Source organism: Scyliorhinus torazame, chromosome 6, assembly GCF_047496885.1.
Source record: "Scyliorhinus torazame isolate Kashiwa2021f chromosome 6, sScyTor2.1, whole genome shotgun sequence".
NCBI classification, from domain to species: domain Eukaryota; kingdom Metazoa; phylum Chordata; class Chondrichthyes; order Carcharhiniformes; family Scyliorhinidae; genus Scyliorhinus; species Scyliorhinus torazame.
The window spans coordinates 193,897,511-193,910,290 of record NC_092712.1 but is presented as its reverse complement, the minus strand read 5'-3'; the positions used below and the strand labels follow the sequence as shown (position 1 = coordinate 193,910,290).

The following is a 12,780-nucleotide window of genomic DNA, read 5'->3' as shown; positions in this document are numbered from 1 at the left end:
GGGCCCGGAGAATTGCCGTGGGGGGGGGGTGCTGCCGACAGCCTCTGACCGGCGTGGCGTGATCCCCACCCCAGCCCGAAAACCGGTGCCGGAGAATACGGCAGCCGGCGTCGGAGCGGCGGGATTCACTCCATCCCCCGTGGATTCTCCGACCCGGCAGGGGGTCAGAGAATCCCGCCCCAAAGTTTTCAGCATTCGCCATCATCACGCCTCTGAAACTGATAACAACTTTTGAGGTCTGCACATATGCAGTTAAATGCTTAAATCGGGAAGTAGCTGTCAGTGATCCTACATTTCATTATTAGGTGCATTGTTGAGGGTCCCTCAGTCTCCAATCTATTAGAAATCACTGAACTTAAAAGAACTTGCCTACATAGATACATAGAAGATAGGAGCAGGAAGAGGCCTTTTTGCCCTTCGAGCCTGCTCCGCCATTTATCACGCTCATGGCTGATCATCCAATCTTGCTTTCTCCCCATAATCTTTGATCCCATTTGCCCCAAGTGCTATATCTAGCCACCTCTTGAATAGATTCAATGTTTTAGCATCAACTACTTCCTGCGGTAATGAATTCCACAGGCTCACCACTCTTTGGGTGAAGAAATGTCTCCTCATCTCTGTTTGAAATGGTTTACCCTGAATCCTCAGACTGTGATCCCTGATTCTGGACTCACCCACCATCGGGAACATCTTCCCTTCATCTACCCTGTCTAGTCCTGTTAGAATTTTATAAGTCTCTATGAGATCCCCCCTCATACTTCTGAACTCCAGCGAGCACAATCCTAACCTAGTCAATCTCTCCTCATATGACAGTGCCGCCATCCCTGGAATCCCTGGTATGCTATTAGTACTGTGGCAAAACTTTACACCTAGTTGAACAAGGTGTAAATGGACTTTTAACAGTGTACTAAGTTCATAATTACTGCTGAAAATTCGGCTGGATGGTTGGTTCGTGATGCGGAGCAACGGCAACTCAAAATTCTGTGAACCACTTTGAACAATACATGGTACACTGCCACTTCATGTCAGCCAGTGGTTATCTTCAACTTTAAGTAAATTTCATACTTATTAAAGTTACTAAACAGAAAATCATGGGACACAATTTCCTCAAAAGCACTCATACGCATCAGGATTGTGTTGTGAGCCAGTTTGCCAGCGGATGGACGCTCAAGAGGAAGGAGGAGGTAGAAGCGGAGGAAAAGGTCAAAAGCAGTGAGCGTGTTGGCGGATCCACGAGGTGAGGTGAGGTGCCCCACCCCCCGAAACCTGGAGATGGATGGAAGACATTCCTGACCAACGAATTGATGGTGATGAGAGAGGCGATTAAAGTGGAAATACAGGTGGTGGTGACGGAGGTGTTGGTCGTCGTGCAGACGGTGATAGACGGAATGGGGAAGAAACTGGGAACTCAGTGGAAGACGATCCTAGAACTTAAAGAGACATCGATGGACCAAAATGACAGGTTTGCTGCTCTGGAGGCCAAAATAAAAAGGTTGGTGGCAACCCAGGGAAGCCTGAAGGGAAATGTCGAGGATCAGGAGAATCGGTCTCGGCACCAGAATATCCGATTGTGGGCATGCCAGAGGGGCTTGAGGGCAGAACACGACCGACAGACTATGTGGTGCAGATGCTGGACACCTTAGGGGGGAAGAGACAGATTCTCCAACCTGCCGGAGATCGACAGGGCACACAACTCGCTCCAACCGGAGCAGCCAAGGGCAATAATCACCAAACAACACAGATACCAGGATTGGGAGAAGATCCTGCGGTGGGAAAAGCAGACAAAAGCGAGCACCTGGGAAGGACATAGAATACAAGTGCACCAGGACATTGGCAAAGTACAGGGCCGAGTTCATCCAGGCAAAATCAGCCTTGTACAAATGAGAAGTAAAATTTAGAACGCTGTTCTCAGCCAGACTCTGGGTTATGTTCCAAAACGAGGAACACTATTTTAACACCCTGGCAGAGGCAGACGGGTTCGCGCAGATGAATGGCCTGGACATAGGGCAGACAAGACAATTGAAGACAAAGCAGAGAAAGGAAAGTGAAAATACTTGTGATGGGCTTGAACAATGTTTGCGTGGGCGCGAGACAGTACTGCCTCGCATTCAGCAAAAACACGAGGTCACAAGAAAGGGCGAGGGCAGCGAAGAGCGGGAGAGAGTGAAGAGGAGACAGAGGGAACGGCTATCCATTGGACATAGGAAAAGGGAACGATCAGGCCCAGGACGGGGGCCACCACACTAGCGGGGAATGCTAGTGCTAGGAAGCATGAGAGTGAGAAGCGGGGGGAATGCGGCGCGCCTCGCGGCAGGGAGGGAGCGTCTGGCACGGGGGGTGACCACACGGGGCAGGGATGGGGAATATCAGGGGGAAATAGGGAGGGGGCAGTCTTGGGGGGTGGGGGTAGAAAGTGAGGCAGAGGGGGGAAAGGGGGACCACGAGGGGACTACAAGAAGGAAAGGATGAGCTTCAGATTGGCTTCAGCAAGTAAGGTACGATTGAGGGAACAAGATGGCGCCGAAAGCAGCCTCTATGGAGGGTCCGTAAATAAATGGAAACCCCGGAGTGCAGGGGTGCATCCATGTGGCGTACACACAGTAGGCGGCAATATTGGGTGCCCCCTGGACAAAGGAAAACCCCAGGGTGCAGGGGGCTGCCTCATGGTGAAAACAGCAACCATGGCCATTTTGGATGGCCCCCTCACAAAGGGAAGCCCCGACGTGCAGGGGCGCATCCACCAGGTAAGTATGGATGATCCCACAGGAGGCGGGGGGGGGGGGGGGGAAAGAGTCCCCCATCAGGGCTATCACCTGCAACGTCAGGGGACTTAACCACCCAGTGAAAAGATGCAGAATCTTCGCCCGACAGGGACTCGGGGATGAAACAGTTCCTCGATGGACTGGACATGCCAGTCGTGGGGGACGATAGACAGGGGCGGGGGGAGCTGGAAGCACCAATTGGACTGTGTGAGATCATGGGGAGTTTCAAATCCACTCAGGCGGGGAAGGCGCTGCGACCGGATAGGTTCCCGGCGGACATCTACAAAACATTTACACTGGTACTAGCTCCATACCTACAGGAGATGTTTGCAGACTCACTAGCAAGGGGCACCCTGCCTCCTACCCGAACACAGGCCATCTATTGCTGATACCCAAAAAAGACAAAGACCTGATGGATGGCGGATCATATAGACCCATTTCGCTGCTGAACGTAGATGCAAAAATAATTGCGAAAGTCCTGGCAAAGAGACTGGAGAACTACGTACCAGAAGTGGTCGCAGAGGACCAGACGGGCTTTGAGAAGGGTAGACAGCTAACTGCAAACATCAGACGACTGCTGAATGTGATACTGACCCCATCGGGGGAGAGAACACCAGAGGTGATCGCCTCCCTGGAAGCAGAAAAGGCCTTCGACAGAGTCGAATGGGAGTACCGCATTGAGGTACTGGAGCAGTTTGGGCTGGGGACGGGGTTCACCTCTTAGGTGAAAATCCTGTACTACGCACCCAAAGCAAGCGTTCGGATCAACACCACCAGTTCTGAATACTTCCAGTTGCACAGAGGCACAAGCAGGGATACCCGCTGTCTCTGCTCCTGTTCGCCCTGGCAATAATGTCCTAGCAATCACCCTGAGAAACGCAAGAGGCTGGAAGGGTATCCAAAGAGGAGGCAGAGAGCATAGAATTTCACTCAATGCGGATAATCTGCTCCTCTACATCTCAAACCCGCAGAACGGCTTGAAGGAAATCATGAAGTTCCTGCAAGAGCTTGGGGGCTTCTCGGGCTACAAACTCAACCTGGGCAAAAGTGAGGTATTCCCGGTGAACCCGTACGGGGGAGGGACACAGCTGGAAGGTCTACCATTTAAAATAGACAAAACAAATTCCGCGACCTGGGGATCCAGATAGTCCACGACTAGACACAAATTCACAAGTGGAATCTGGCCAGTCTGGCAGAGGAAGTAAAAAAGGGCCTATAGAGATGGGATGCACTCCCGCTTTCCCTGGTGGGGAGGGTGCAGACGATCAAGATGAACGTACTGCCAAGGTTCCTCTTCCTGTTTGGATCCATACCGGGGTGGGGGTGGGGGGTGGAAAGAGTACCAAAAAAAGGAAAATCATGTTAATTGTAAATAATCCTGCATCGTGTACAAATGTAAAATTCAATAAAAATATTTATTTTAAAAAAGGAATAGAAGACGTGCATAAAACTGTCACGATTTAAAAATGATTTTGGTGTGTTTTCTTAAAAATGATTTTGGTGTGCAGATCGCTGCGCGGGCCGGGCAGCGCTGCCGGGGGTGTTTCGCCTGGCCGCAGAAATAGCAGCGGGCGCCCCCGGTGCGACTTGGCGTTTGGACCGCGCAAGCCTGTGGGGTGTCCGGGGGGGGGGGGTGGGTTTGTCGCGACGGGTACGTACGGAGCCCAATGGGCTGCCGCGCGGTCGGGGCCGTAGGCGCGGGTATTACGCGCGGCCACGTCTAGGGAGGCTGCTAGGGCCCGGGCCTCTGAGAGTCCTAACGACTCTCTTTCTAGAAGTCTTTGGCGGATTTGGGAGGAATTCATACCTGCCACAAAAGCATCGCGCATTAACATGTCCGTGTGTTCATTTGTGTTCACCGAAGGGCAGCTGCAGGCTCGTCCCAAAATCAGCAGCGCAGCGTAGAATTCGTCCATCGATTCTCCGGGACCTTGCCGTCTCGTCGCGAGCTGGTAGTGAGCGTAGATTTGGTTAACTGGGCGGACATAGAGACTTTTCAGTGCTGCGAACGCAGTCTGGAAATCCTCCGAGTCTTCGATGAGGGAGAAGATCTCCGTGCTCACCTTCGAGTGCAGGACCTGTAGTTTTGGGTCTTCTGTGACCCGGCCGGTGGCCGTTCTGAGGTAGGCCTCGAAACAAGTCTGCCAGTGCTTGAAGGCTGCTGCCGCGTTCACTGCGTGGGGGCTGATCCTCAGGCATTCCGGAATGATCCTGAGCTCCATAGTCCTTTTTTTTAGGCACGCTTAATAAATTGTAGCGCACAAAGACTCCGTGAGACGAATAGAGTGAAGTCGATGAGGCTTTATTAAGCGTGTCTGTTCCCCCGCAGCTCGATAGTAGAATGGCCTGCGGGGGAGGACTCCGGCTTCTTATACTCCGCCTTCAGGGCGGAGCTAGAGGTCAACGGCCAACCAGGACCCGAGATCTGTCAGCCAATGACATTAGGGCTTCCAGTCCCACATGACCCCCAATACATACTACCACACTCTTTAATTCAGACGATACGAAGATTGGTGGAGTTGTGAATAGTAAGGAGGGCTGTTGTCCGCTGCAAAGAGACAGACATAGGATGCAGAGCTGGGCTGAGAAGTGGCAGATGGAGTTTAACCCTGAAAAGTGTGAGGTTGTCAATTTTGGAAGGACAAATATGAATGCGGAATACAGGGTTAACGGTAGAGTTCTTGGCAATGTGGAGGAGCAGAGAGATCTTGGGGTCTATGTTCATACATCTTTGAAAGTTGCCACTCAAGTGGATAGAGCTGTGAAGAAGGCCTATGGTGTGCTCGTGTTCATCAACAGAGGGATTGAATTTAAGAGCCGTGAGGTGATGATGCAGCTGCACAAAACTTTGGTAAGGCCACATTTGGAGTACTGTGTACAGTTCTGCTCGCCTCATTTTAGGAAGGATGTGGAAGCTTTGGAAAAGGTGCAAAGAAGATTTACCAGGATGTTGCCTGGAATGGAGAGTAGGTCTTACGAGGAAAGGTTGAGGGTGCTAGGCCTTTTCTCATTAGAACGGAGAAGGATGAGGGGCGACTTGATAGAGGTTTATAAGATGATCAGGGGAATAGATAGAGTAGACAGTCAGAGACTTTTTACCTGGGTGGAACAAACCATTACAAGGGGACATAAATTTAAGGTGAAAGGTGGAAGATATAGGAGGGATATCAGAGGTAGGTTCTTTACGCAGAGAGTAGTGGGGGCATGGAATGCACTGCCTGTGGAAGTAGTTGAGTCGGAAACATTAGGGACCTTCAAGCAGCTATTGGATAGGTACATGGATTACGGTTAAATGATATAGTGTAGATTTATTTGTTCTTAAGGGCAGCACGGTAGCATAGTGGATAGCACAATTGCTTCACAGCTCCAGGGCCCGAGGTTAGATTCCGGCTTGGATCACTGTCTATGCGGAGTCTGCACATCCTCCCAGTGTCTGCGTGGGTTTCCTCCGGGTGCTCCGGTTTCCTCCCACAGTCCAAAGATGTGCAGGTTAGGTGGATTGGCCATGATAAATTGCCCTTAGTGTCCAAAATTGCCCTTGGTGTTGGGTGGAGGTGTTGAGTTTGGGTAGGGTGCTCTTTCCAAGAGCCGGTGCAGACTCAAAGGGCCGAATGGCCTCCTTCAGCACTGTAAATTCAATGATAATCTATGATTAATCTAGGACAAAGGTTCGGCAAAACATCGTGGACCAAAGGGCCTGTTCTGTGCTGTATTTTCTATGTTCTATGTTCTATGCAACTTCAAAAGCTGTTTGTTGACTCAAACTTTTTTAAAAATTTGTTCATGGGACGTGAGCATCGCAGGCTGAGCCAGTATTTATTGATAAAATAAATAAATAATAATTAAATTATTGCCCATCCATAATTGCCCTCGAGGTGGCAGTTAAGAGTCAATCACCTTGCTGTGGATCTGGAGTCACATGTAGGCCAGACCAGGTAAGGACGGCAGATTTCCTTCCCTAAAGGACATCAGTAAACCAGATGGGTTTTTATGACAATCGACAATGGTTTCATGGTCATCATTAGACTTTTACTTCCAGAGTTTTATTGAATTCAAATTTCACCATCTGCAATGGCAGGATTTGAACCTGGGTCCCCAGAGTATTACTCTGGGTCTCTAGTTTACTAGTCCAGTGACAATACCACAATACCACCATCTTCTCTTGAAGGCTATTGTTACAGTATTAGTGCTACTTAACTGCTTCCACAGCCTATCATTATCACATTGGGAGGCATGTCATTTTTCAGTTTGATTGACAGCTCCAAGTGGTTATAAAGGACTTGGGTCATGGCACTGAGGTTCAGGTTCGATCCCGGCTCTGGGTCACTGTCCGTGTGGAGTTTGCACATTCTCCCCGTGTTTGTGTGGGTTTCACCCCCACAACCCCAAAGATGTGCAGGGTAGGTGGATTGGCCACGTTAAATTGCCCCTTAATTGGAAAAATGAGTTGGGTACTCTAAATTTATTTATTTCTTAAATAAAGGACTTGGGAGCGTAAATCCAGGCAGTAAATCCAGGTGATCACAGGTCCCCATACTGTGACGAACATGACCAAAGGACGAAAGGGAATTTGGGACATTAGCCCTTCATGAACTCCTCTCTCTTAATTCTTTGTGCGAAGCATTTTAAAAGCTGGCAAACATATCAAGAATAAATAAAGAAAACGACAAAATCTAAATAATACATTAAAGCGAACTGTAGTATGAGGGAAATAAAAATGCAGTAAATGCACCTTGAAATGAAGTACTCGGACAGCCCTGTGCCTATTTTTCTGGGCAAAGTTTGCAAGTTGGGTGTAGCTTCAAAGCACCAGCATAGGGCCTTTAATGAGGGGCTTTTAATATTGAAATTAGGCTGTCCTTGTCCACAGTCACACTTTTGTCCCCAAATCAGCCAACTGCAAATTGGGTTCTATTCAAATAGGTCATGAGGCCAGGCCCCAATTTTTAAACCTGTGGCCATTGCCTGTGAGGGTTGGGGGCTTAACCTTTAGAAATACACATTTATAATATATCCTTCAATATCGAAAATTTCACATTTAGTTTTGAATCTACAATACTCTCAACTAGAAAGATAATACAGGCCCAACAAGATCAGACAATTCACCTCTGCCCGCAGTGGAAAGCCATGGAAGTCTGCGATTAGGCTCCACAACCAGGTTCCAACAACAGATGATTTTACACATTCAAGAAATGACCAACTTCGATAACGGAGGGAAACTGACAACAATGATCTAAGAATGTTCATGTTTGAAATGTTAATCTCCCTGTTCTCTTTCCAGCTACTGATGGATAAGTTGTGTAAATCCATTATTTTCTATTTTGATATTTTTGGCATTTGCAGCTTTTTATTCTTTCCATCTGAATAAGCAGGAGTATACTTACTTGCAGAGGACTATCTGCTTCCATTTCAAATGCTGATATCTTTTCAGACCAAGGAATGAATTTCTTTGTTTCAGGGTCAAGGTAATAATCAAAGACAGTTCCCTGGGATGGAAGTTTAACAGCCTTCATTTCTTTGCACCACCAATGACTGAATTCAACTCGATAATCGATCAGCTGAAAAAGATAGTCAACAATCATGTTTATTGTCTCATACGGTCTAATTTACGACTGGAGCAAGACTAAAGCCACTGCCTTTACATGATTCTTTAAATTGATTTAGTAAAGATTTCTGCGATGCAGAATAACCTAACAGAACAGGAGCGCCAAACTGGCAGAAGTGCAATGAAAGGCTCTGAAAATGAGCCAGGACTCAAGACATCCGCAATCAGCGCGATGTCCGCCGACCGGCGTCAAAAACGGCGCGAATCAGTCCGGCATCGCGCTGCCCCAAAGGTGCGGAATTCTCCGCATCTTGAGGGGCCGAGCCCTCACCTTGAGGGGCTAGGCCCACACCGGACTGATTTCCGCCCCGCCAGTTGGCGGGAAAGGCCTTTGGTGGCCCGCCAGCTGGCACGGAAATTACTTTGCCGTGCGGCGCATGCGCGGGAGCGTCAGCTCACGACATCCCCGCGCATGCGCAGTGGAGGGGGTCTCTTCCGCCTCCGCCATAGCGACCATGGCGAAGGCGGAAGGAAAAGTGTGCCCCCACAGCATAGGCCCGCTTGTGGATCGGTGGGCCCCGATCGTGGGCCAGGCCACCGTGGGGGCACCCGTCGGGGCCAGATCGCCCTGCGCCGCATTGTCTCACCGGTAAGAGAGGTGGTTTGATTCTCGCCGGCGGGACAGGCATTCCAGCAGTAGAACTTCGGCCCATCGCGGGCCGGAGAATTGCCGAGGGGGGGAGCCGCCAACTGGCGCAGCGCAATTCCCACCCCCACCGAATATCCGGTGCCGGAGAATTCGGCAACCGGCGGGGGCTGGTCATGCGGAATGTGAGGGGGCTGAATGGGCCAGTCAAACGGTCACACACCTGAGGAGTTAAAAGGCAGATGGGCCTGTTCGAAGCCAGCAACGAGGAGTAAGCTAAGAATTCTTTTAAAAGATGGGGGGGGGGGGGGCTGGAGACCGATCCAGAGGGCAATGGAATGTACATAGAGGCAGTTAAATGAAGGACAAAATAAACTTCATTGTACAATAAAGTAAATTAGCGCAGACAAGAAAAATGTAATGTATATACACAAGTTTATAAATATGAGAAATGCCAATAAAAATATTTTTTTATAAAAGGCGGTGTGGTATTTCTACAGGAAACACATTTGAAGATTGGGTGCCAGACTCGGCTGAGAAAGGGGTGGGTAGGACATGTTTTTCATTCGGGTTTGGATTTGAAGATGTGGGAAGTGGCTGTGCTAATAAATAAGCAGGTAGCGTTTGAGGTGAGGAACAAAGTGGCAGATCTGGGGGGGAAGGTTTGTGATGGTGAGCGGGAAATTGGAGGGGATGCCAGTGATCTTGGCGAATGTTTATGCCCCAAATTGGGATGATGTAGAATTAATGAAGTGGGTGTTGGGGAAGATCCTGGACCTGGGCTCACTTTGGGGTAGATAAGATTCTGCTGGCTTGGGTGGTTGACTCAGGGTGCTCACCAATTGTGGTTTCTGACCACACGGCGCACTAGGTGGTCTTGCAAGTGGATTTGGGGGAGGGGGGGCAACCCACACACTGGAGATTGGACGTGGGATTGACAGCAGATGAGGTGAGGGCTGGCATTCGAGGGAACTGTGGAACTGAATGACACGGGTGAGGTAGCGGCTGCTGCGCTATCGGAGGCGCTTAATGTAGTGGTCAGTGGGGAGTGAATAATGATTCTGATGCACAGGGACAGGACGGAGTGGGCAGAGATGGTAAGGTTGGTGGAGGAGAACCTGCGGTTGATGGGAGGTACTCGGAGGCAAGGTTGTTGAAGGAGCGGCAGAAGCTCCAAATGGAGTTTAGGTTGGTGTCCATGGGGAAGGCAACGGGGATGCTGCGGGGGACCGGGAGGCAGTGTATGAATATGGAAAGAAGGCGAGCAGGATGTTGGTCCACCAACTCAGGAAGCAGGAGGCGACGAGGAATATCGGAAAGGTGAATGATGGGATGGGAAGGGTGGTCCTGGACCTGGTGGAGGTGAATGGGGCATTTGAGGAATTTTATAGGAGACTATATGAATCGGAGCCCTCAGTGGGGGGAGAGGGAATGCAGCGTTTTTTGGATGGGCTGGAGTTCCCCAAAGTGAAGGGAGATTTGGTAGAGGGGTTGGGGGCACCCATTGCACTGTGGACGTGCTGGAGGGTATGGGGGCAATGCAGGCAGGGAAGGCCCCGGGTACGGATGCGTTCCCGGTGGAATATTTAAAGAAGTTTTCAGGGGACCTGGAGCCCCTGCTGGTAAGAGCATATAATGAGGCGAGGGAGAAAGAGGAGCTTCCCCCTACGTTATCACAGGCCTCAATATCCTTAATATTGAAGAAGGATAAGGACCTGGAAAAGTGTTGGTCCTACTGCCTGAACTCGCTGCTAAATGTAGATGCCAAACTGCTGGCAAAGATCTTGGCTTTGCGGATCGAGGACTGTGTACCCGAGGCAATGGGGGTGGACCAGGCAGGATTTGTAAAGGGGAGGCATGTGTCAGTGATGCACTATCACTGCCCTCGGGGCAGCACGGTAGCATAGTGGATAGCACAATTGCTTCACAGCTCCAGGGTCCCAGGTTCGATTCCAGCTTGGGTCACTGTCTGTGCGGAGTCTGCACATCCTCCCCGTGTGTGCGTGGGTTTCCTCCGGGTGCTCCGGTTTCCTCCCACAGTCCAAAGATGTGCGGGTTAGGTGGATTGGCCATGATAAATTGCCCTTAGTAACCACAATTGCCCTTAATGTTGGGTGGGGTCACTGGGTTATGGGCATAGGGTGGAGGTGTTGACCTTGGGTAGGGTGCTCTTTCCAAGAGCCGGTGCAGAATCGATGGGCCGAATGGCCTCCTTCAGCACTGTAAATTCTATGATAATCTATGATCAATTGCACAAAGACTAAAGTTGGGTACAACTGTGGCTTTATTTTTTTTTAAAATATTTTTTATTAAGGTTTTTTAACAACACAATTTTTTCCCCATACAAACAATAACCCCCCCGCCGTAACAAAATAACGCAAAATCTCCCTGAGCAAGTATATACATGGCAAGATGGTATATTTACATAGCTTTATACACTGGCTCTTGGCCGCACGTGCCGTTTCTCCCCACCCTCCATGCCATCTCCCGCTCGTCCATTCCCTCAAACAATCTCTCGTTCCCCCCCGCCCCCCCCCCCCCAGGGTTGCTGCTGCTGCTGAACGACCTTCTTCTAACGCTCCGCGAGATATTCTAGGAACGGTTGCCACCGCCTGTAAAGCCCCTGTGCAGACCCTCTCAAAGCAAACTTGATTCTCTCCAATTTTATGAACCCCGCCATGTCGTTAATCCAGGTCTCCAGGCTAGGGGGCTTCGCCTCCTTCCACAATAGCAAGACCCTTCGCCGGGCTACTAGGGACGCAAAGGCCAGAATTCCGGCCTCTTTCACCTCCTGCACTCCCGGCTCATCCACTACTCCAAATATTGCTAGTCCCCAGCTTGGCTTGACCCGGGCTTTCACCACCCGGGCTATTACTCCCGCCACACCTCTCCAGAACCCCTCCAATGCCGGGCATGACCAAAACATATGGACATGGTTCGCCGGGCTCCCTGAACATCTTTCACATCTATCCTCTACCCCAAAGAACCTACTCAGCCTCGCCCTCGTCAAATGCGCTCTGTGAACCACCTTAAATTGTATCAGACTGAGCCTGGCACACGAGGAGGAGGTATTGACCCTACCCAGGGCATCAGCCCATAGCCCTTCCTCAATCTCCTCCCCCAGCTCCTCCTCCCATTTACCTTTCAATTCTTCGACTAGCGCTTCCCCCTCTTCTTTCATCTCTTGGTATATTTCCGACACCTTGACCTCCCCGACCCATACCCCCGAGATCACCCTATCTTGAACTTCTTGTGCCGGGAGCTACGGAAATTCCCTCACCTGTCGCCTCACAAAAGCCCTCAGCTGCATATATCTAAATGCATTTCCCGGGGGTAACTCAAATTTCTCCTCCATTTCCCCTAGGCTCGCAAATGTCCCGTCAATGAACAGGTCCTCCATTTTTCTTATCCCCGCCCGATGCCAGCCTTGGAACTCCCCGTCCATCTTCCCCGGGACAAACCGGTGGTTACCCCTAATCGGGGACCACACCGATGCTCCCATTGCACCCCTGTGCCTTCTCCACTGGCCCCAGATCCTTAGTGTTGCCGCCACCACCGGGCTTGTGGTGTATTTTGTCGGCGAGAGCGGCAGCGGTGCCGTCACCAACGCCCCAGGCTCGTTCCTTTACAGGACGCCATCTCCATCCTCTTCCATGCCGCCCCCTCTCCCTCCATGACCCACTTGCGGATCATCGCCACGTTTGCTGCCCAGTAGTAACTCCCTAGGTTTGGCAAAGCCAACCCTCCTCGGTCCCTGCTGCGTTCCAAGAACCCTCTCCTAACCCTCGGGGTCTTATTTGCCCACACATACCACATAATACTCCTAC

At 50.5% G+C, this 12,780-nt stretch overlaps 1 protein-coding gene across 1 annotated transcript in view; it reads right to left on the bottom strand.

Moving 5' to 3' along the window:
* The window catches only part of LOC140425201 (dynein axonemal heavy chain 11-like), a 755,586-nt gene that overhangs the window by 322,308 nt on the left and 420,498 nt on the right, over nt 1-12,780 (bottom strand). Inside the window, 1 exon segment of the mRNA XM_072509215.1 lies at nt 8,147-8,320. Coding sequence (XP_072365316.1) covers nt 8,147-8,320 — 174 coding nt within the window.